The 24,973-nt window shown below is 46.7% G+C and overlaps 1 protein-coding gene across 12 annotated transcripts in view; it reads left to right on the top strand.

Annotated features, from left to right (window-relative positions):
• KALRN (kalirin RhoGEF kinase) overlaps positions 1 to 24,973 on the top strand; it is a gene marked incomplete at both ends in the record, with an annotated part of 686,722 nt that overhangs the window by 637,890 nt on the left and 23,859 nt on the right. For 5 of the 12 annotated variants that reach the window (XM_080696285.1, XM_080696286.1, XM_080696280.1 and 2 more), the window contains 2 exons: positions 628 to 866; positions 3,956 to 4,213. In XM_080696285.1, coding sequence (XP_080552411.1) covers positions 628 to 866; positions 3,956 to 4,213 — 497 coding nt within the window. Of the gene's footprint in view, positions 1 to 627; positions 867 to 3,952; positions 4,214 to 8,874; positions 8,999 to 10,148; positions 10,209 to 24,973 lie in introns of those variants that run through there. The other 7 variants (XM_080696272.1, XM_080696284.1, XM_080696276.1 and 4 more) reach the window with 3 other exon arrangements.

The following is a 24,973-nucleotide window of genomic DNA, read 5'->3' on the forward strand; positions in this document are numbered from 1 at the left end:
CTACACTGCCATTCTCCCAACCTCCAACCTGAACTACCTTCTGTTCCTGCTTGCTGCTCCCATCTAGGCCGTCAGTCTTACCTCCCCCAGGATCCCTCCCAACTCTTGCTTGTTATTATCTATAGCTTCTGAATTCGACAGGAAGCCTTTGGTCTCTTCCTCTCCAATTCCTCTACTAACTGCTACAAGGCTAATGTTTCTGAACGGTGGCCCCAGTGAAGGACTTTGAATGTAAGATTTCTCATCTCCTCTTCCTCCCATGGAGACCTGGTCCGCTCTCGCGGCAGCCTGTTTACCAAAAGCTTCACACTTGCTTCCTTCCTCCCAAGTCCAAATAGCAGAGTGACAACCAGCCCCCTTTGGCAGTTCTCTGTCCCCACCCCCAGACTTGTACCCTCGCGCACACACATACCACAGAGCAGAATCTCCTTGCCCTCCACTTGCACACTTTGCACAGCGAATGTGCCACCGTTCTGGTTTTGTATTTTCCTTAAGTGGGTAGGTGTCCTGGTTCTCACGGAGCCTTCCTCACATATCCACCCCGTGCCCAGAGCTAGCTTGGTATCTCGTCGGCCTCCAGATCCTCATGGTAGGATCCCCAGAGCTTAGGGTGGCTTTCTCTTGCAGCACTACAGTCACCCATTGAATATCAGCGGAAGGAAAGAAGCACAGCTGTGATGCGGTCCCAGCCTGCAAGGGTTCCCCAGGCCAGCCCCAGGCCCTACTCCTCTGTCCCCGTGGGCTCAGAGAAGCCCCCAAAGGGCCCCAGCTACAACCCACCTCTGCCACCCTTGAAGATATCTACCTCCAATGGCAGTCCAGGGTTTGACTACCACCAGCCTGGGGACAAGTTCGAGGCCAGCAAGGTAAGTGACAGCTCTTTACTCCCATACTCAGCACCCAAAAGGTACAGTCTCAGAGATCACCGTAGGAAATAGCATCTTTTTATGCTGAGTATTTTAGCAGGAACACTCCATGAAACACAGTCTAGTCTGGATTTTTTTTCTTGGTTGTAAATTGAGTTAGACCAGTTCCCTCTGGCTCAGGCATTCTGTGTTAAAGGGCTGTTATCATCTACAGATTATTATGATGGCAAGTATGAAAGCAGGTGAATTATAACAAATAGAATAGTTGTGATGCAGATCATCTAAAAGTCACAACTCCACTGTTCCCAAAATAAAAAAGATAAAATAAAAAGGACTAGGAATGTAGCTTAGTGATTGTTCCAGTCAACATCCTCATTGCTAGAATCCAAAATGACTGACCACACAATTAGAGGAAGGTAGATTCATTTGCTCACAGTTTTTGGAAATTTAGAGGTCAATCCATATCAGGCTGGGTCTGCAGAGCTCAGGGCATGATAGCAGGAAGCAGAGAGAGGGAGAAGGCAAGGCTCTGCTCTCACATCATGGAGGCCAGAAGCAGAGAGAGGGAGAAGGCAAGGCTCTGCTCTCACATCATGGAGGCCAGAAGCAGAGAGAGGGAGCAAGGGGAGAAGGAACATAGAATCCCTAAGCCACACCCACAGTGCCCCCTTAGCAACCAAGTCTACTTCTAACATTGCTCTCTTGTTTCCATGAGGGCTAGGGGGACATTCTAAGTCTAAATCATTACAATGGCAGAGCATTCCTAGGCTTAATCTCCAGCTCCACATACATACATACATACATACTAGATAGATAGAGAGATAGATAGATGTCATAACTCCAGTGTTTTGCCATCTTAAAAAGAGCCCTTTCTAGCCGGGCGTGGTGGCGCACGCTTGTAATCACAGCATTCGGGAGGCTGAGACCTGGAGGATCACGGTTCGCGGACAGCCTCAGCTACTTAGTGAGGCCCTCTGCAACTCAGTGAGACCCGGTTTCAAAATAAAGAATAAAAAATAGGGCAGGGGGTGTAGCTCAGAGGTCAAATGCCCCTGGGTTCCATCCCCAGACCCGCAAAAAAAAAAAAAAAAAAAGAGCCCTTTCTAACGATGGCCTGCCTTGGGGACCTATAAAGCCGAGTTCACAGTTCATTTTCTGTCAGCTGATGTGGCAAAGAAAAGCGGATCATTAGTATGTGAATGGAAGAAGCCATTCTAGATAATACACACGTCAAACATCACCATTAGGATAGTCATAAGCTTAATTAACCATTGACCTAGGCTACACAGCTAATTTGAGCCTGAAAGGTAGTAAGAACAAGAGAGAAACTGATAAAGTGCCAGTGATCTGGTTTCAACCCCAAAAGTTTATTTATTATTATTATTATTATTATTATTATTATTACTGCAGTACAGGGGATCGAACCCAGGGCCACATGCATGCTAGGCAAGTGCTCCACCACTGAGCCATTCCCCCAGCTCTCTATTCTAAATTCTGAAACTGATCTGCTTTAAACGTTGGTAGGTTTGCTCATCAGGCCTTAGTTTTCTTTAGAACTCAGTGGTTTTATGAATAGGAGCACCTATGTTTTTATCTACATAGTCTGGGTTTATAGGAGGCTTTCCTACAGAATCATTCATTAGTATTCATTTTGTTAAAATGAATTGTTAATGTTAAGGTTCAATTCTACTTACCTAAGCTATTTTAACCTATTTCATCATATCACCTGGAAATGATTTTCTACCACTTGTTTATTTATTCATTCATCTATTTATTTGTTATTTATCTATTTATTTATTTATGGTACTGGGGGTGAAACCCAGGGCATTCTACCTCCAAGCTACACCCCCAGCCCTATTTTTTATTCTTTATTTTCATTTAGTTGCAAAAGGCCTCACTAAGTAGCTGAGGCTGTTCTCAAACCGAGATGCTCCCATCTCAGCCTCCCAAATGCAGGTATTGCAAACATTTGCCCACAATTGGCCCAGCCTTTTTTATTTTGTATCTTGAAATAGGGTCTAAATTGCTGAGGCTGCCCTCAAACTTGTAATCCTCCTGTCTTGCGCTTCCAAGTATTGGGATTATGGGCCTGTGCCATTGTGTCTGACTGTGACTTTCTACTTTAACTCCTTCTCTTGTGAATTAGCAGAAGTTACTTTAGCATTGTGCCAATCATACTCAAGAGTTTCTGGCTCTGGCATGCTCTAAGAGGCAGCCAGGCCTCCTAGAAAGTTGAAGATCTACCTAGAAGCAGCTACCCTGGTGTAGACTCTGTGTAAAGGTCACAAGAGGCAGCACACCCCTATTAGTGATTGTGGTGGGAGTGGAGACTGCCGGAATTCTGTTCCCGCAGGTAGTCAGGTCAGGGTAGGTCATATCTTTGAATTGGGCAGAGGTGTTATTCTTTTTTTTTTTTTTTTTTTGGTACTGGGGGTAGAACCCAGAGGCCTTCTACCTCCAGGTTATATTCCCAGACTTATTTTATATTTTATTTGGAAACAAGGTCTCACTAAGTTGCTGAGAGCCTCACTAAGTAGCTGAGGCTGGCTTCGAACCCGTGCGATCCTCCTGTCTCAGCCTCCCAAGCGCTGGATTACAAGTGTGCACCACCACGCCCAGCTGGCAGAGGTATTATTCTTACTCCAGACTCCAGGAGAGTCAGAATGTAGAGTAAGGCCGGTCCATGGATATCAAAGCATCCCCTAAGATGACCTTTGACCTCACTCTGCCCAGGTGCTTATGTATCCCTTTGCCAATGCCAGGTTCTTCCTTCCCTAAGCAAGAAGATGCTGTCAGGAAGCTTGCCTGCGAGGAAGGGGCTTCCAGGTTGAAGGAGTGTTAATGCCTTTACCTGGACTGGGGCTAGATGTATCCATACCTATTCACCCTGAATTATACCCTCATCTGAAGCGTTACTAGAAAACATGAAGTCCGAGAGCACATTTAGGGACAGAACGTCATTACTCACAGAGTACCTACTGTTTGCCCCACTCATGGATTTGGCTTCACCCATGCCGTAGGCTGCAGAGCAAGCCCTCGTGAACCAGTCTTCTTGTGTGTGTGTTCCTCTCGTCCTTGTCTCCTAGCAGAACGACCTAGGTGGCTGCAACGGGACCTCATCCATGGCAGTGATCAAAGATTACTATGCACTGAAGGAGAATGAGATCTGTGTGAGCCAAGGTGAGGTGGTCCAGGTCCTCGCCGTCAACCAGCAGAACATGTGCCTCGTGTACCAGCCTGCCAGCGACCATTCCCCCGCGGCCGAGGGCTGGGTCCCGGGCAACATCTTGGCGCCCCTTACCAAAGCCTTGGCAGCCGCAGAAAATAGCGATGGAAGCATCAAGTAAGTGCTTTGTCAGCTTCCCTGGGAAAGGAATATGTGGATTAAAAAAAAAAATTAAAAACAAAAGAACCCAAAAATGCAAACATACAGTAGGGAACTACTGCTGCCCACTCTCAACGGTGCCACGGGGGGACCAAGGTTGAGGGCTAGAGCCACCACAGCATGGGGCGTCCAGGCTAGATTGTTCTGTTGTTCTGGTTTTTTGTTGTTGTTTGTTGTTTGTTGTTGTTGTTGTTGGTAGTGGTTGTGGTTTTTCTTTCCTTTTTGTTTATAATTTTTTGTTCTTTTTTTCTTTTCCTCTTTTTCCCCCCACTCGTTAAGACAAGAACCCTACTGAAACCCTAGGTGACAAAAGGCACGCCTTCCGTTGCTACATTTGACCCACCACGGGACTCACTGGACTGGACTTCTATTTATATTGTATGAAGTTACTGATAAATATATATATATATTTTTGATTGACACCAAAAAATGACCTTAGCACAAATGCCAGACCCAGATAGGTCAGAGGCCCGCTGCTTCTCCCAGGAGAGAGGGAACTTTTTGGTTGTCTGTGGCAATTCCTCTGTACAGATTGTAACTTTTTTTTTTAATTTGCTCCCTCCCCTGTCACTTTAATATATGTTCATGGTAATTTGTAAGATATTTCTTTTCCTTATTTTGGTTGCAAAGACCCTTCCGAACACATTCCTGTATAAAGTATTTTGCACTATTTAAAGAAACCATATGGATGAAGTCAGATTGTGCAATATAACGGGGAGTCACAATGTTCATCATTGTACCTGTAATGTAACTAATAATTTTAAATGTACTATTTTAAATATGTAAAATAAATTTTCACCATGAGCATGTTTTAATAAGGTTAAAGACTAGTTGGCCTTTCTCCCCCATACCATGATTCTCAGACTTCTAAATGGGCAAATGATTCTCCTTTTTTTTTTTTTAATTTTTTCCTATATTTTAGGAGTTGGTTGAATGCATTGGTAGTAGTTGTTTTTTATTTTGTTTTGTTTTGTTTTTCCTACACAAAAAGTACCTGGGTCGCTAAAGCTCCGACCCTAAACGGCCCCTGTGGGTTTTCTCTGACTGACTCTGACATGGGAATGATGCAGATTGGATGCTGCCCAGCAGGTGTCTCAAGGTGCTGACACAGGCGAATGACCAGGGCGGGGCCCATGCACCCCTGGAGCTGGAGCAGCCGCACCAGCAGAACCGTGCTGCTCTGGCCTGTCTTTTGGGTCAGGGAGCAGAAGCTAATGGAAATAAGCCGAAGTGAAATAGGTCCAGTCCACTTTACTCTGAAGATAATTCGTTTTAGGAAGTTTTGGGAAACAATGCCTCAAAGCACTGAGGTCCTTAGTAATCAAGGGCCTGCAGAGCTCTTTTTTTTTAAATCAGTGCATCATAGTGAGACTCAGAGTGACAGAGACATACATATACACAGCATGCATGTGTTTCCCTCCTGCTCCCACCCAACTCCCCACCGTTCCCCATACAGAATATTAATACTGACATTGATAACTTCACATCTGAACATAAAATTATTTGAACTGTTTCCATCATCCAATCTCCCCTTCACCTCCCTCCCCAAATCCCCTTCCACTCTTCCACTAGGGTCTTCCCTCATGATCTGAAACCCTCTTTGTTTCCCTATTTCTCTCTAGCTTCCACATGAGTGGAAACACCTGACCCTTCACTTTCTGTGACGGGCTCATCTCACTCAGCATGCTCTTCTCCAGGCAGAGTTAACGCCTAATGACTCACACACTGATTACCCAGGCGCTCACCAAGTCTTCCTCCTCGCCCTTGGGTCTGATGGTCTTATTTACACTTTCCATGGGCGGGAGGGGCAGAGGATAGCTCAGGCAGGGAAGGAGAACAGACTGAAATACACATCGGTCATCTGGGTCCTCGCCAGCCACTCATGCACAAGGGTTGGTGGAGGTGGAAGAGAGTAACTGACTAAAAATGGTGTCATGTTTATCAGTGGAAGCCACTCACCACACCCTCCCAGGGCCCACTGTGACCACAGGGGTCGGAATTGGTTATGATGGCTACGGGATAGATGTCACGGAAACCCCATGCCCACATCAGTCCCCGGGCTTGTGACCAAGAGATGGAAGCTCCCCAAACCATCATGAAGAACACTTCTGGGAAGAAGAACCTGAAATTGAGCCTGTCCTACCCCTTACATTACCCTGAGTCTTCCTCCTAAACGTTATTTTTAACATTTCTCATTCCCCACCAAGCATACTGACAAACCCAGAGGGCGGTAACGATCACGGGAACACCGCCATGCACACACTGTGCTGGCTGTCCTGGGGTTTTTTCAGAAAGCAGGCATTCCTGATTTGAGTATTCTCAGAAGCAGCCAGGGGTGTGGATTTGGGAGTAAAGATGCAGACATGAAGGTCTGCAGTGAACAAGGTGATAGCTTCTGAGGGTCATTACCATGTCTGGTTTTCACTGACACACAAGCTAGAGCCAGCCAGACATGGTGGTACCCACATGCAATCCCAGTATTAAGGAGGCTGAGACAGGAGGATCGCAGGTTTGTGGTCAGCCTCAGCCACTTAGCAAGGCCTTTTGCAACTTAATGAGACCCTGTTCCCAAATAAAAAAATAAAATATGGCTGGGGGTGTAGCTCAGAGGTAGAATCTCCCCGAGTTCGGCCCCCGGTACCATTAAAAGAAGAAGCAGCAGCAGCTGGAACAAAGTGCAGGCTGTGCTTGGAGCTTGCCAGGTCCAGAGCTTGAGACAAGGCCTGGCTTTCTGAAGGAACTCACTTCCCAAAAGATCCAAGAATCTGACTATGGCTGCTTTTTCCTTTTCAGGTTAATTGCTGAGCCTGCATGTTAAGAGATTAGTATTTTTGGAACACTTCCCCTAGGATATCTTTAAAAATCCTGACATAAACCAAGTGTGCTGGGACATACCTGTAACCCCAGTATTTGGGAGGCTGTGCTAGGAGGATCACAGGTTCTAGTCCAGCACATAATCACTTAGCAAGACTGTTTGAAATTTTAAGAAAGGGCTGGGAGTATAGCTCAGTGATGAATGCTCCTGAGTTCAGTCCCTAGTCTGACACACACACACACACACACACACACACTCCTGATATGTGGAGTGCTGTGAAGGAGATTCTGCCTATATGTTGGAGTATCTTTCTCCTTCCTAAATCTCATTCACCAAGCAGGCATGGTGCTGTACACTCTGTAATCCTGGTACTTGGAAGGCTGAGATAGGAGAATCACAGGTTTGAAGCCAGTCTCAGCAACTTAGGAAGGCCCTTAGCCACTTAGCAAGACCCTGTTTCCAAATAAAAAATAAAATAGGGTTGGGGATATAGCTCAGAATGCCCCCGAGTTCAATCCTCAGCACTACAATAATAATAATAATAATAATAATAATAATAATAATTTTTAAAACCTCACACACTCTCTCCCTCATTAATGGTTCTTTTTGCGGAGCTCTGCATAGACCCACGTTTGACAAGAAGACACTGAAGGGAAACCAAGCCTCACTTACCCCAGACAGTAATAGGAACTTCACCCAAACTCTGGGTCCACACTCCAAGTTAATGGAACCCGCTTAGGGTCCTGATGTTATTATATTCATGCCTTGGTTTTTCTGTCTTTGTCTTTGAATCTGACACATGTGGAACTCAAGAGCTCTACTCTGACCTTCCCTTTATATATCTCTGCAGAAGTGGCCCCAAACCCCTGGTGGTAAAAAAAAAAAAAAAAAAAAACTAGGAATGTGTGAAAGGGCATTGCCATTGCCACAGTCACCTCCCAGGGAGTGCATGTCGAGCTCATCCCAACAGGGGAACTCTAGGACCTCTTCATGGTTGACAGATAAAGCCCTACATTTACAAACACTGGGTGATGAGGAAAACATAGTCCAAAGCCCTTTACCCTAAGATATCCAGATACACAAGTAGTGCCCAACTGTTTGTTAGTCCCTTAGAAAACCCTGTCTGTTCTACAGTGTTTGGGATTGACCAACCTCATAATGTAAACAGTGAGGTGGGAAACCCAAAAAGTGTCCTTTCAGAGCCAGGCATGAGGGTGCACACCTGTGATCCCAGTATTTGGGAGGCTGAAACAGGAAGATTACAGGTTTGATGACCGCCTCAGCAAATGGTAAGGCTCTCGTCAATCTTGTGAGACCCTGCTTCAGAATAAAATAGCTCAGGTTGAATGCCTGGGTTTTGATCCCCAGTGTCACACACACACACACACACACACACACACACACACACACACACAAGAATCATCCTTTTAGGTATTTGTACATGAGCCTGGAAAAGTGCCTGTGGCTTATGCTCAATACGGACCAGCTTCCCTGGTTTTTCCTATTCTACCCTATGCTGTTCCTCCATCCACCCCACCCTCATGAGAGGAACTCTTCAGTCCTAGAAAGCTTCCTCAGATGATCATAAAAAAAATAATAAAATTCTCCAGCCACTGCAGTCTCTCTTGTACATCTTTCAGGAGTCACTTCAAGGGGGGAGGGAGGGTCAGCCTCCAGCCACCGTGGGCGCCAGCGCACAGGCCCGGGCTGGGCCTTGACCCAGCGCCTCACCTAAGGAGGTGAGCCCGCCCACCGCCTCTCTGGGCCCCGACCTGCCATTTTGATTGGTGCATTTTTTGGTACAACAGGAAGTCATGTTCATGGCATACGCTTCGAATGAGAAAGCGGGCAGAAGTGGAGAACACGGGTAAAAGTGAAGCCACAGGGCCTCGTAAACCCAAGGATATTCTGGGCAACAAAGTCTCTGTTAAAGTGAGTAAGGCATTTCGGAGCTGCACCCCTCTCATCTCCCACCCTGCAGCATTCTCACAAGGCAGTTGGGGTGGGTGGGATTTTTTTTTTTTCCTTTTCTTTTTTTCTTTTCCCAGTGTGGGGACCAGAGGGGAAGTAGTTTAGCAGAATTTTTGCATGCAAGGTCAATTTATTTTTTATTTTTTTATGTCTCCTGGCAACTTCAATTCAAGTAAGTACCTCTTGTTTCCTTGTATACCTTTCTCTTTATACTATGGCAGATATTTTGTGGCAAAATTATCTGCAGCATTATTCTCTTAGAAACACAAGGTGCTTGATTCATAGTAAATTTCTCAAAGCTACCCATTCAGTATCCAAAGTTTGGAAATATAGATAGGTTAAAGGGATAGGGGTGCCCTTCAAACCCCCAACCCCTGAGGGCTGAGGTTTGGAGTTTAAGGGCCACTACGGCCTTGGTAATGTTTCATTTCTTTTCCCCAGAGTTCAGACGACATCAACTGTGAGCATTTTGCCTGCCTTCCCCTGTGCACGGGGACAGTAGAGAGGCAGCTGGGGAAGCCCAAGTCCGTGCTTTATAATAATCCATCTATTATTACACTGAAGTCACACATCTTGAGCTTGACACCCCCTCGTTGTCCCCCATCTCAGAGATATGACCCGCTTTTAGCTGAGCCCTCTGAATCGACCCGCCTCTGGAACAATGGGAATTCAGCACTAACTACCAAACTGGGTTAGAATGTGCAACCGTCTACATGGCCATTTCCTTGCTTTCTTGGGCAAAGTAAGGGCAACTGAAACCTATTCTGATGTCCTTCTTGGGGAAAAGAAATTGTGTGTTTTTCTCTGCCCCCATCTGGGAAGTCCAGTGTCACAGAAGACGACAGTGGAAACCCGCTGCTCTCTTTCTTCATTCACGTGCTCTCATCACTCTTTCCTGCAAGATAAGCAGCTGCCCACACGCCCGGCCTCCTCGCCCCACAAGAGCATGCTCGGCCCCGGTGACTCATGCCCCCATCTTAAAAGCACCTGGTCGTTTCTCTGCCCCATTGCCATCACCCATGCTTCCCTGGAGTCCTCCGTCCCGCTAGCCAAAGCCGCTTGCATTCTAACTGTGTTCTCTCTCTCCCCCTTCCTCATGCTGCCAACCAAGGAGACGAACAGTTCCGAGGAGTCAGAGTGTGATGATCTTGACCCTAATACTAGCATGGAGGTAGAAGCAGCTCTGTTGTCCTATTTCCTACCATGATTGCCTTTTATTTTAAATGTGTTCTGTAATAGTGACCTTGCTAAAGTAACCAGCATTTAAGGAAAAATTGTGATAAGTAGACTGGATAATTTGGTGTCCTGTCCCAACTACAGCTAAAGCAAGCCAAAACAAGCTAAAAAAAAGAATAACCTAATTCAGCACTATTTTGAAAGAAAACTCTAACTTAATATCCTTTTTAAATTTTATTTATTTATTTATTTATTTATTTATTTTGATGGTACTGGGGTTCCTGGAAACCCTTCTAACTCTGGACTACACTCCCAGACCTATTTTATATATATATTTTTTGGAAACAGGGTCTCTTAAGCCAGCGAGGCTGGCTTCGAACCAGCGCGATCCTCCTGTCTCTGCCTCCCAAGCACGGGGATTACAAGCGTGCGCCACCACGCCTGGCAATATCCATTTAAAAAAAAAAAAAATGTTGTCAGAGCCGGACGTGGTGGCACACGCTTGTAATCCCAGCATTTGGGAGGCTGAGACTGGAGGATCGCGGTTCACAGACAGCCTCAGCTACGTAGTGAGGCCCTCTGCAATTCAGTGAGACCCAGTTTCAAAATAAAGAATAAAAAAAAAATTAGGGCATAGGTTTAGCTCAGAGGTCGATTGCCCCTGAGTTCCATCCCCAGACCCACCCATCCCCCCTAAAAAAGGTGAAATATTGTCAGGCAGGGTGGTGTAGTCCTATAATCCAGGTACTTGGGAGGCTGAGACAGGAGGATTGCAGGTTTGAGGCCAGCCTCTGCTACTTAGGCCCTGTTTCAAAATAAAAAATAAAAAGGCTCCGAGTATAGCTCAGACATAGAACGCCCCTGTGTTCAATCCCCATTACCAAGAAAAAGCAATGTATAGTTCTCTTGAATGGGTGCTTAATATTTTCTTTGGCAGGTTTGGCTTATATAAAAAATGTCTAACAGCCAGGTGTGATGGTGTACACTTGTAATCCCAGTGCTTGGGAGGCTGAGACAGGAGGATCGCACAGGTTCGAAGCCAGCCTCAGCTACTTAGTGAGGCTCTCAGCAACTTAGTGAGACCCTGTTTCCAAATAAAGTATAAAATAGGTCTGGGAGTATAGCCCGGAGGTAGAAAGCCTATGGGTTCCACTCCAGTACCACACACACACACACACACACACAATCTAGCTTAATTATTTGAATCTCAAAACACACCTTTTTCCTGGAAAATAGAACTAGAAATATTTCCCAGCTACAGGACAGAGCCCATTTAGGGTTTATTTCTCCTTCTTTTATTTTCCAGTGTTTCCCTTTTTGCACTTTTTCCCTTTACCCTCTTCATCTTGTTCTTCTGCTAGGATTCATTCCTTCTTTTTGATTTTTTGATTCCCAGCAAAATCATGGGTTAAATATGGATTTGTGGCCAGATGTGGTGGCACACACCTGTAATCCCAGTACTGGGGAGGCTGAGGCAGGAGGATCTCAGGTTCATGGCCAGCCTCAGCAACTTAGTGAGGGCCTGTTTGAAAATAAAAATAGGGCTGGGGATGTAGCTCAAAGGTAGACCACCCCTGGGTGCAATCCCAGTAACACCCACAAGAGAAGAAAGAAAAGAGTTTTGTGGGTGACCTGGCTCCTAGTCACTGTGTGTAAAAGGTTGACAGCATGTGAGACGCGATGGGAGCAGATCCGGGCACACCTTCGGCCAACCCCCAGGGCCCCACCATGTGGAGAAAGTGCTGTGGGCAGCCTTCTTCCCACGGCCTTGGCAGAGGCCTCTCTGGAAACGGTGAGACTGGAACCTGAACAGGGGACCTTTCCCACACTCTAGGTTTACAGAGGCGTGGAGACGGACCGGTGCCTCTGGACAGGAGCATCCACTTCCCACTCCTGGTCCATCAAGCTATAGATATGTGGCATTTTGCAGTGAGAGAGACGGCCATCATAGACTCGCAAACCCTAGAGACTTGGAACAAGCACGGAGCTGGCTTTCTTGTCACTTTGTCTTTCTAAGTACATTGTAACACCTTGCTCCAAACCTGTGTCCCCATCCTGAATAATAGATAAAAGTTTAAAGATGTCCTCTAAATGCAAAATAGGGTTATAGGGGTTTTTGCGGGGGGGTGGTAATGGTACTGGGTACTGGGAATTCAGACTGGGGCATTCTATGTCTAAGCTCTATCCCAGCCTCCCCTTTATTTTATTTTATTTTATTTTGAAGCAGGATCTCACTAGGTTGATGGAGAGACCACTTGCTAAGTCTGTCCTCAAACATGTGATCCTCCTGTCTCAGCCTCCCAAGTACTGAGATTACAAGTGTGTACCACCATGCCTAGCTGGGAATTTTTTTAAAGCTCTCTTCCTGTATAGAGCCCTAAGTCTTCACTGCATTAGATGGACTTTTATTCTAATTTGACTTAATCCCCACAAGTCCACCACTATACTATGACAACCACCACAGGACCCAGGAGAGCCCAGGAGGCCTGTGAATGAATGTGTAGGTCAGCAGTGGAAGACGCCCGCTGAGCTGAGTGGGCCAGGCCAGAAGCAAGTAGCTGAAAGTGGGAGTTCTGCCAGGCCAAAATAATAATCCCTGTGGATGCAGGCATCGCCGCAGAGCCAGATCTGGCAGGCGCGGGTTGACACCGTGCTCACTGTGGAAGGAAACGGGCTTGGCATCCGTGGCCTGCGTGGATCTTAGAACATAAGGAAGCCCGGGGACGTTTCTAGCTCTGCTTTGCTTACGTTTCATAGGACAGGTCCCGTGTCAGTGGGTCTTATGATCACCAGCTTGTAGGGACTTTATCTCCAGGCCGATGTGTCGTTGTCCTGAGACAACAAGTAGAGGAAGGCCAGTCAGAAGGAGGAGGGAGTCAGGCACCTGTGTTCCAGAAGGCAGTCTGGGACCATGTCCGGCTCTGGACAAGGAAAGAAGAGTGGATTCCCCACTATGTAAAGGAAAAGGTGGCCACAGAGGGATGTGGGACCAGGTGAGTGATACCGCTGAGAAAGTCCACTGATGTAATCAGACGCTCCATTGTAAGTTTTGATAAGAAGCATGTGTGCACTTGTACACACACACACACACAACACACATACACACACGCATGCGCACGCACACACACGCACACACAAACACACACGCACCATAGTTCCGCCTTGCAAACAGAGTCTAAGTTCTTGTGCGTCCCGGGCTGGTAGTGCCTTTGTGGCGTGAATGAGATGGTCCACAGGATGTGCTACAGGGCACATAAGCAAAGACTTTATGAGGTACCTGCTGGATGGAAGAAAGCCAAAAATGGCATTGATGCATGAGGCCAAAAAGGTGCTTTTAGGCAGAAGTTTCATTGAACCCAGATCCTCAAAGGGACGGTGTAATTGGAAGCTTGCAGATCTCCTGGTAACCCACGGTTTCTGTCTAGGCGTGCTCCTAGCCCTCGTGCCTTCTGTGCAGCCCTCCTGAGCCTCAGCATGCTCTCCTGAATCTGTTGCCACCTTGAAACTAACTGGGCACACGTGTGGGCACAGAGAGAGCCAGCTCTGTGCCTGCTAGCTTAGAATTTCAGACACAGTGATGAATAAGGTCGAGGAAGTTGATCTGTTCAACAGGAGTTGAGACTTTTCTCCAGGGATATGTAAAGTGTAACTTTATGGCAACAACTTGGTAGAAGAAAATGGCCAGGAGCCCATAGTAAATGAAGATCTGGCTTGAATATGAGTGAGCAGGCCACTTCTCGAAGGCTTCTTGCTGATAAATTGATTTGGGGGCCTCATTCTGGGAGTAAGGTGACGCTGCTGTGGGTATTGGCTCTGGAAACGTTTCCTGCACTCCTAGCGAGCTGAACAGCCTCCTCAGCCTGCATGGGGCCTCCATTCCTGGGAGCCCTGCTGACAGCCTGGCACAGTGTGGCCATGCACTTTCTGTGTGCCGGGTCTCAAGCTGTTATGTCCTGCCCCGAACCCTGTCCCAGCATGTCCATCCCAGAACTGGCTCATACAGGCTCATCTCTTCTCTCTCTGGGAATGATGTCACCAAAGCCTTCATTTTTTCTCAATTGGCAATTGAAAGTTCCTTTAAGGCAGGTTCCTGGGGCTTCCTGCTACACCCAGGACTGGCATATGTCCCTGGCCCACCATGTGTTTTGAAAAGATACACAGGGCCGGGCGTGGTGGCGCACGCTTGTAATCCCCACATTTGGAAGGCAGAGACAGGAGGATCGCGCAGGTTCGAAGCCAGCCACACGCTCTGGCTTGGGAGACCCGTTTCCAAATAAAAATATGTAAAAATAGGTCTGGGAGTGTAGTCCAGAGGTAGAAGGGCTTCCGGGAACCCCAGTACCACAAAAAAAGTAAATAAATAAATAAATACATAGGCACAGCCAGGTGTGATGGCGCACACTTGTAATCCCAGCGCTTGGGAGGCTGAGACAGGAGGATCTCACAGGTTCGAAGCCAGCCTCATCTACTTAGTGAGGCTCTCTGCAATTTAGTGAGACCCTGTTTCCAAATAAATTAAAAAATAGGTCTGGGGGTATAGCCTGGAGGTAGAATGTCCCTGGGTTCTATCCCCTAGTGCCACAAAAAAAGAGAAGAAAATATACTGCCGGGTATGGTGGCGCATGCTTGGAATCCCCGCGCTTGGGAGGCAGAGACAGGAGGATCGTGCAGGTTTGAAGCCAGCTGCATGTGCTGGCTTAGGAGACCCTGTTTCCAAATAAAAATGTAAAAATAGTCTGGGAGTGTAGCCCAGAGGTAGAAGGGCTTCCAGGAACCCCAGTACCACCACAAAATATAAAAATAAAAAAAAGATACATAGGCACATCTTTGAAAGCTAGCTGAGAGGAATAAAGCATGTTGAAGACAAGGATTTGGGCTGAGGAGGACACCCAGTTAGGTGAAGGGAGGCCGTCGGCTCCGCTGTCTCCATCCCCCTCCCTCCCCTGTGGAGTGGGGCGTGGGGACAACCTAGATACGACCCTCTCCTGGCACCGCAGCCAGGCCCACCACCACAAGACTGGCTCCCAGTCTCTGGGGCCTACCCATCATGACCACATCTTTGGAGAACTGTTCTAAAGACGATGAGTACCTGTTCATAGATCAGCTTTTTCTTGCACTGATCAAACTTTGGAAGCAGGAATGAAGGGGAGCATTCTATGTGATAGAAATTTTTCTACAAGGAAAAAAAGGCAAGTCAAGGTGAAACCAAACACTGGGGTGCCCTAGGAATAAGTTAATTCATTTTTTCCAGTACAGCTGAGACTGCCAATTCCCGTTTGCTGAGGTGGGATCTGCATGCCCACCAGCCAGCTTCTCCAGTCCTGCCCGGCCCCCGTGGCTGTGCTGACACCCGGGCTGGAGCAGGGCATAGTATCTGGGATCAGTATCCGCTCTCATTCAGCCAATGCCCATCTCTAGGAAATCTGAATCTGCTGGACATGATGGCACATGTCTGTAATCCCAGGGTGGTTGAGACAGGAGGATCACAGGTTCGAGGACAGCCTCAGCAACATGGGGAGCCTCTTGGCAACCTAGAAAGACCCTGTTTTTAAAAAAAAATGTAAAAAGGGCTGAGGGTGTGGTTTGGAAATAGAATGCTCCTGGATTCAATCCCCAGCATCAGGAAGAAAGAGAGAAAGAAGGAAGGCCAGCCGGCCGGCCAAATCCTTTCTGGGTTGTACTGGGTTTCCCTAGGACCTGGACAAGACAGGCTGCCACATCCACACCTCTCTAGAGAGTTGTCAAGAACTGTGTCAATCTGCACTTTTACACCTGCTCCTGAGCTCCAGCGTCGCCACGGGGGTACATCATATAGCAGAGGGAAGGGCCAGTGCCAGCCTCCCAGATGTGAGCCTTTCTCTCCAAGGATGAGGATTCTCTGCCCAGCTTTTATGTCAAACCTAATTAATTACATAGCTTTTAATGTTTTTAAAAGCCCAATACCACTTTCAGCAGAGAAGCTCGATCCATCAGAATAAGAGGTTGTCATGATTCCAAAAAAGACTTCAGCTCAGCCGCGGCCATTCAGTGTGCGCCCGCCCCATCCACTGCGTAGACCAAGTGCAGACGTCGCCCTTGGTCCTAGGCCAGCCGCCAGCTCGTTAGCTCAGGGAGTTGTGAGCAGGGAAAGGAGCTTGGCAAGGGCTCTGAAAGACGTGTAAGAGAAAGCATCGGAAAAAAGCTCATTCCGGAGGCTATTTCCAGTCAGGGCAAAAATCAGACTTTCAGAGTCAACAGAACCTTGGAAACCTAATTCCATCCCCTTCATTTATTTCATGCTAAAGATTGAACTCAGAGGCATTCTATATCTTAGCTACACCCCCAGCTTTACTTACTTATTTTGAAACAGGGTCTTCTTAAGTTGATGAGGCTGGCCTCAAACCTGTGATCCTCCTGTCTCAATCTCCCAAGTATTGGGATTACAGGTGTGTGCCACTATGCCCAGCTAATTTTTTTTTTTACTGTTGTAAGATACACATAAAATAAGTGACTGTTTTCATTCATTATTAAGTGTGTTTAGTAGCATTAAGCATATTCACAGCTGGGCCTGTTGGCACAAGCCTATATAATTCCAGTACTTGGGGGGCTGAGAAAGAAGGAGAGCAGATTCAGGACCAGCCTCAGTGGCTGAGACTCTTGGCAACCTAGTGACATCCTGTTTCAAAATAAAAATTAAAAAAGGGCTGAAGGCATAGTTTGGAGGTAGAATGCCCCTGGGTTCAGTCCTCAGTACCATACACAGAAACACACACACACACACACACTCATACACACACACACACAATATTCACAGTGTTGTACAGCAATTACCATTATCCATTTCCGGAACTTTGTTACCACCCCAAACATACTGTGTGTCCACAAAACATTAGCTCCCCACTCCCTTTTGTTACCCAGCCCCTTTACTTTTAAAATGGGAGCTGAGGCACAAGAAGTTTTAACTTTTTGTTAGAAAACTAGAAGGCGAGCCAGTGTGGTGGTGCACAGCTGTAATGCCAATACTTGGGAGGCTGAGACAGGTCAGAGGTCAGCCCAGGGTAACTTAGCAACACCCTATCTCAAAATTTAAAAAAATAAATAAAAAATTAAAAAGCCTGTTGGTAGAGCTCAGTGGTAAAGTGCCCTGGGCTCAGGCCCCAGTATAGACAGGGAGGAGGGAGGCTAGAAGGTACCCTGAGATGGTTCTTGTTTTCCCTGCCCCCCACCTTCAGTCCACCCCCCACACACCATCCTACAGACCTGGGAACACCTCATCTCCAGGTTGGTTTTCATCTAAAATGCAGATCCTGGCAGATAGAAGACCTACCTTCTAGTGCCAGTCTTCTGTGTTACTGAGTTTTCCAGCTCTACAAAGAGGAGCATCATCTCTGCCCATTCTGGTTTTCTAAGGCTGAAGTATGATTTAATTGAAAGTCACACAAAGGCAGGGACACATGGGAACAGCACCGAAACCACTGAGGAGCCCTGGATTCTGGTGCGATACTGCCCGCAGCGTGACCTTGGGCCAGGGGGCCTGCCTGGGCCGGGGCTTCTGGGTGGGAGCTGCACAGCTCCAAGTGACCGGCATGTATACAGGGGTGTGTAGCCCTATGAACACTGCAGAACTAAGGAGCGGTGCCAAGGACTTTGCTGCCAAGGACTTTGCTCCGGGAGCACCTCAGCCTCTGAAAGCAATGGGATGACACAGGAGAGGGACTGGAAGATTCTGTGCCTTGCATTTGCAGGGGCTGTGACGGGAATGGCCTGGGCAGATCTCCTCCTGAGACCCACTTACTTGAGTGTCCACTCCTGGATCCAGCTCCAGTGAGGGTGTGAATGGATAGAGCCCACCCGGCCTTTTCTTCCCCAAACCCACAATTCCCCAGCCCAAGGTCCTGGTTTACCAAGAGCCAGCCCCGTTGCTCCAGCTCAGCTGCTCCGGCCTCCTTGACCCAGATTCAGAGTTTCAAAATAACTTTGGTGAGACAGAGTGAAGGACACTTTTACACCCTAGTCAGGTGATCGACTTCCTGATACCACCAGTGTGTTTCCACCGATGTCTGATTCCTACTTCACAAAAAGAATCTTTTAATGACAAGAACTCTTTGGAGGAAAAGAAATTGATGCATCACAATTCATTCTCATTTATTCCCTCTCTCTCTTTCTCCCCTCTCTCTCTCTCTTTCTCCCTCCTTCCCTCCTTCCCTCCTTCCCTCCCTCCCTCCCTCCCTCCCTCCCTCCTAGGAATTGAACCCAGGAGCATTCTACCTCCAAGCTACAGCCCTTTTCTTTTACTTATTTTAATTTTATTTTTTAATTTATTTTGTGATACTGGGGATGGAACCCAGGGGCATTGTATTTCCAAGCTACACCCCTAGCCTTATTTTTTAGTCTTTAGTTTTGAAACAGGGTCTCACTGAGTTGCGAAAGGCCTCGCTGATTAGCTGAGACTGTCTAAGAACCTCGATCCTCCGGTCTCAGGCTCCGGAATGCTGGGAATACAAGTGTGCACCACCATGCCCGGCTTTATTTTAATCTTGAAATGGGGTCTTGTTAAGTTGCCAGGTCTCCCTAAATTGCTGAGGCAGATCTCCAACCTGTGACCCTCCTGTCTCAGCCTCTCAAGTTCTGAGATTATGGGCATGAACCACCATGCCTGGCTGTATTCCTCTTGCTTTGATAGTGTATTTTCTTTGTACTATATCTGATGGGTTTGGTACGGACACTCTTTCTGCCCAGCTTTGTTCTAATGGATTTATACTCTGCCACTGGGTGAAGGGAGACTGACTGGAGATCCCCCTTCCCCGAGAGAGTTAGAAGATCACCCACTGTGTATCCACATCTGCTAAGCTTTTCATTCCTTAAGCCACCTAGTGAAGTCAGTAGAGTCAGTAGGTTCCGGGAGTTCAAGGTCATACAACCCGAGAGAGTAGGACTTGCCTGAGGTGCGCTGAGAGCCCCAGTCCGACCTGTGTTAGGGAGGCTGTCTGCACTCTGAGGTTCAACACTCCCTGGCTGCACAGCTACTAACGCAAGGAGAATTTCTTCCTTAGCAACTTCTTAAATCCCTTGACTATTGGGGTAATTACTGGACCTCACATATCCTTCCCTGGTGACTCAGGAGTCACTGGGAAAGGAAGTCCAGTTACATGGGTTGGAAATGTCCTAATTGGCTCCTCTGGCCCCACAGTCTCAGCAGGCGCTCCATCAGGCACCCTGCCCGCAGTCTGAAGGCCTGGCCCATTTCATTTGTCTTTTACACAAGAGAGTGTCACTGATGCAGGAGTTGATGCAAGAGAGCCTGCCACTGGAAGAGAAAGGCACCGCTCCCTTCCTCGCCCCCATGAAGTAGGGTTTGGCCAGATTGAAGTTGTGAAGAGTTAAGTCTCCAAATCAGAAATCATACCTACAGTTTTATAAAGGTCTAGACATTGTACTTATTTATATATTATTTTGTGGTACCAGGGATTGAATCCAGGGGTGTTCTACCTCCAGGCCACACTCTGAGCCCTTTTGAAGCAGCATCTTACTAAGTTGATGAAGCTGGCCTTGAACCTGCAACCCTCCTGTCTCAGCTTCCCAAGTACTGGGGTTACAGGTTTTCATTACCATGCCTGGGTCTTACTTTATATTTTTGTGTTGCTGGGGATCGAACCCAGGGCTTTGCATGTGCTAGGCACGCGCTCTACTCCTGAGCTACACCCACAGCCCACCAAGTATTATTTCATACCTATTCACTTTATTGCCAAATCTCATTTTCTGAAACCCCTTACCTTCCTACTCTGCACAGATTCACATGAAGAGTAGAATAGGCAGACAGTGATTTGGGTTCATTCCCAGTAGCTCTGAATTGGTTTAGAACCTTTAGTGTGATTCTTTCTCTTTGGGCCATTTTTATTTCTTCATCATCCTCACTATGTAGTTTTCAACTATGTTTTGCAAATGGGTGATAAAAGACTTAACAGAAATGGAGTGAAGGTATATTCTTGTGGAGTTAGTTGACAGCTGATTTATTTTTTCTTTTTTGTGGCACTGGGAATTAAACCCAGGGGCACTCTACCTCCAAGCTACACCCTCAGCCCTATTATTATTTATTTATTTATTTTTATTTATTTTTGAAACAGGGTCTCACTGAGTTTCAGAGGGCCTCACTAAGTAGCTGAGTCTGGCTGCAAACCTGCAATCCTCCTGTCTCAGCCTCCCAAGTACTAGGACTACAAGTGTGTTCCACCACGCCCAGCTGACAGCTGTTTTTTTCTAGACAGAATTTTCCCCTCACATTGACTAGCAAGAAAAACAGACTTGTGATTATGTTTCTCATAATAACAAACCCAGTTACGCTGCTCACTGCTGGTTCATTTTACTTGCAATTTGTCCCCTTGCTTCATTGTTGTCTCATTTTGATAAAAAAAAAAAAATCAAAATGACTGGATTTCTCTCCAGAAGGAAGACACTGAGTTGCTGATAGATGAGTCGTGGTGGTTCTGAGTTCCCATCTCAGAGGAAGCCTGACCACCTGCCGCCCTCTGCTGTTCAAATAAAATCAGATTCCTGAGTAGTCTTTTCCCACAGTCCGGACCCGCCTCCTCCTCTCGTAATTTGCAGGGCATTTTCTCCTGTATCTCCCAGACTACTGACTTAGGTGAATAGTGCGGTGTTTCCCCCGTGACCACTCCTATTTCAGATTCCAGTGCTCACCCTTCCTATCCTCCACTTTTCATCGACTCCCCACCTGTTTCCAAGGAAGGAAAACATTGATTTTAAGAAAATATGATGCTCATAATTAGCACCTTGGTCCCTACACCTACCAACAATGGTCACCGGACAACGTGGCCGAGAGACCCAAATTCTAGTCTATTAACTGAGTGACCTCAGCTAATTTTAGTCAACCAATACTTAGTTGCAAGATGCTGTCATGCACAACGGTTGATGGACTGATAGTACAGACACAATGCAGGAGGAGGGCCACTGTCTCCGAGGCTGCCCAAGTCGAATACAGGTAAGATGTCAAGGCACACCACAGCTCACGACCAAGCCTGAGAGGACCAGTCCAGGAAGATCACTACGGACTGACTCTCAGACAGTGACTGACTGGCCAGTGGCATTCCCGAGCAAGTCACATTTGCAATCCATGGGAATGAAAACACGTTCCAAGTGCATGGCAAGACATTTTCTCAGCTCTTCTTCTCCAGATAAGAATCCCACCTCTTTAAAATTACCTTGAGTTAACAAATAGGGAGCACTTGCTGCCAAGCTTTGTGCCATGCGTGGAGGTAATAATAGTGAACAAAATAAGGTACTTGTCCTCCTGGGTCTTGTAGCCTACTGGGAGCCAGAGACAAATACACAGGAAATTATTCCACTGTGGGAGAGGGCATCAGGATTCTCTCCAGTCCACAAAAAGACTTGCTTCAAAGTAAAAAGAGGGAAACGATGAGGAAAGAATCTTCTGCGTAGATAATCCAGAATCAAAGTTATAAAAAAATAATAGCATGGGTCTTGCCCAGGCTCTTGAGCCTTGCTGGAGGAGTTTAAACTGAAGGACTGGAGAGAGGTGGGGTAGAGAGCGTGCTGGGAAGCACAGCTACGCAGATGTCATTGACATCAGTGACAGCTTCACGGTGCCTCGCCCCAGCCCTCGGCTGCAAGAATGCCATGCTTGGGAGACCACGGGCTCAAGGTCAGGAGCGCTTGCTCTCAGGACCTTACACAGCAGTTCCCGGTCTCGAACTGAAGGGATAAATAACACTGGCCCTGAACTTCCTCCAGGGTTTTGAAAAAGCAAATGAAAGCATGCGTGAGTAGATTATAGTGTAATGATGCTACACAAACCGGTGATGTTATTATTGTTATCAGCAACCCCTGGGCCAGCCAAAAGGCAGAGAGATGAAGGCTGGTGGCTTCTTAAATCTCTTCCTGATGCAGAGTTATTAAGCCTGGTGAACACCTATAGACTAAAGTCTATAGCCAAACTACAAAGATTTGCTTCTTAAACATGAGCTTCTTAAGCATGAGCTGGGCATGGCAGCACACATCTATAATTCCAGTTCTTGGGAGGCTGAAACAGGAGGGTCACTGGTTGTAGGCCAGCTTCAGCAACTTTAGCAAGACCTTGTTTCAAATTTTTAAAAATAAAATGGTGTTAAGCTGGGCGTGGTGGCTCACACTTGTAATCCCTGCACTTGGGAGGCTGAGACAGGAGGACTGCACAGGTTTGAAGCCAGCCTCAGCTACTTAGTGAGGCTCTCAGCAACTTAGTGAGACCCTGTTTCCAAATAAAATATAAAATAGGTCTGGGAGCCAGAAGTGGTGGCGCACACTTGTAATCCCAGCATTTGGGAGGCTGAGACTGGAGGATCATGGTGCGCGGACAGCCTCAGGTACTTAGTGAGGCCCTCTGCAACTCAGTGAGACACGGTTTCAAAATAAAGAATAAAAAATAGGGCAGGGGGTGTAGCTTGGAGGTCGAATGTCCCTGGGTTCCATCCCAGACCCAAAAAAGAAAAAATAAAAATAGGTCTGGGAGTATATCCCGGAGGTAGAAAGCCCCTGGGTTCCATTCCCAGTACCACAAAAAATAAATAAATATAAATAAAATGGTTTTAGCCTGGTGTGGTAGTGCACACCACCCAGGGCTGGGGAGGCTGAAACAGGAGGATCACACAGGTTTGAAGCCAGCCTCAGCTACTTAGGCTCTCAGCAACTTAGTGACACCCTGTTTCCAAATAAAGTATAAAATAGGTTTGGGAGTATAGCCTGGAGATAGAAAAGCCCCTGGGTTCTACCTCCAGTACAACAACAACAACAACAAAAATGGTTTGAGGGTGTAGCTCAGAAGTAAAACACCCCTGGGCTCAATTTCCAGTAGCAAAAACAAAACAAAAGAGTGCATGTACTCAATAATATACACAACACAGAACTGTGTGATGAGGAAGAGGAATAAGAAAAAAAATCTTTAAGCAGCACCTTGGGTGTTTTCTTATAGAAGTACTGCCACAGTACAGTTTTGTTTTTTTTTTTTTTTTTTGGTGGTACTGGGGTTCCCGGAAGCCTTTCTACCTCCGGGCTACACTCCCAGACCTATTTTTACATTTTTTAAATTTGGAAACAGGGTCTCCTAAGTCAGCGCACGCAGCTGGCTTCGAACCTGCGCGATCCTCCTGTCTCTGCCTCCCAAGTGCGGGGATTACAAGTGTGCGCCACCACGCCCGGCCACAGTACAGGTTTTTAAGACTCTAATTAAACTACAGTAGTGGCTGGGGATGCAGCCCCGTGGTAGAGTGTTTACTAGTATGTGTGAGGAGCCAGTTCAATCCCCAGCACCACACACAGACACACAAAAAAGATATTATTAGCCTGCTACACATCCCTTCATCATTTGTCTCCTCCATGAGACTCCTGGTATAGACTCGATGTCTTCCTCCCCGTGGATCCCCGTCATGATGGGAAATACAGGCCCCTGAACAAATTCGGTGCTATTCTCACGTTGCTTGTACCCTAGAGTCTTCTGATAGAGTAGGGGCAGGAAAGGGGAGTTTGGAGGGCCATGCTGTTGAAGGCTGGTCACCAGTGCCCAGCAGGCACTGCAGCAGAGCTGGCCGCATCTCGTTTCCTTTTAAAACTTTATGAAAGTTCAGCCAGGCATGTGGTCCATGCTTGTAACCCCAGTACTTACGAGGCTAAAACAGAAGGATCACAGGTTCAAGGACAGCCTCAGCAACATAGCGAGCCTTTCAGCAACCTAGTGAGACCCTATTCCAAAACAAAAAAGGTCTGGGGTGTAGCTGAGAGGTAGAATACCCATGGGTTCAACCCCCAATCTCTCTCTCTCTCACACACACACACACACACACACACACACACACACACACACACTATGAAAGTTAAACACATTAACTACAGAATATTTGTGAAAGTCCAGGTAAGAAAATTAAGTCATTGAAACTTTGGTTAGTGTTTTCATAACTCTCAAGTGATGGGGCTGTGTATTTATTTATTTTTGCAGTACTAGGGATTGAACTCAGAGGCATTCTACCTCTGAGTTATACCCCCAGTCCTATTTTTTATTCTTTATTTTGAAACAGGGTCTCACTAAGTTACAGGGGGCCTCACTGAGTAGCTGAGGCTGTCCACAAACTTGCAATCCTCCTGTCTCAGCCTCCCAAGTTCTGGGATTGCAAGCATGCGCCACCATGCCTGGCTATGTCTTAGTATTTCTGTTTCCACAAAATTGTATACAAGAGCAGAACAATCAATATGAACTTAGTCAATCTTGAGTAAGGAGACAGCCACCCTGAGTTCTCCCATCCTGAGATAAGCACTGTTAACATTTTAAAAATATGCTTAGCTTTAGCCAGGCATAGTGATACACACCTGAAATCTCAGCATCTGCAGAGGAGGCTGAGGCAGGAGTCTCAAGTTCAAGGCCAGCCTCAGCAATTTAGCGAGACCCTGCCTCAAAATAAACAAAATGGGGCATGGTAGCACATGCCTGTAATCCCATTACTTAGGAGGCTGAGACAAGAAGGATATCAGGTTCAAGGCCAGCCTCATCAACTTAGCAAGACCCTCAGAAACTTAGCGAGAGAGACCCTGCTTCAAAATTTTAAAAAGGCTAGGGGTGTAGCCCTGAAGTAGAATGCTCCTGTATTCAATCTCCAGTACTAAATAAATATTTTATTAAGGACTGAGCTTCCTTGGGGTTAATCCCTAGTACCAATGAATAAATAAATAAATTTTTATTTTATTATTTTGTGCATGTGTGTGGTACTGGGGATTGAA

The sequence above is a fragment of the Muscardinus avellanarius genome (genome assembly GCF_963383645.1).
Source record: "Muscardinus avellanarius genome assembly, chromosome: 5".
Taxonomy (NCBI): domain Eukaryota; kingdom Metazoa; phylum Chordata; class Mammalia; order Rodentia; family Gliridae; genus Muscardinus; species Muscardinus avellanarius.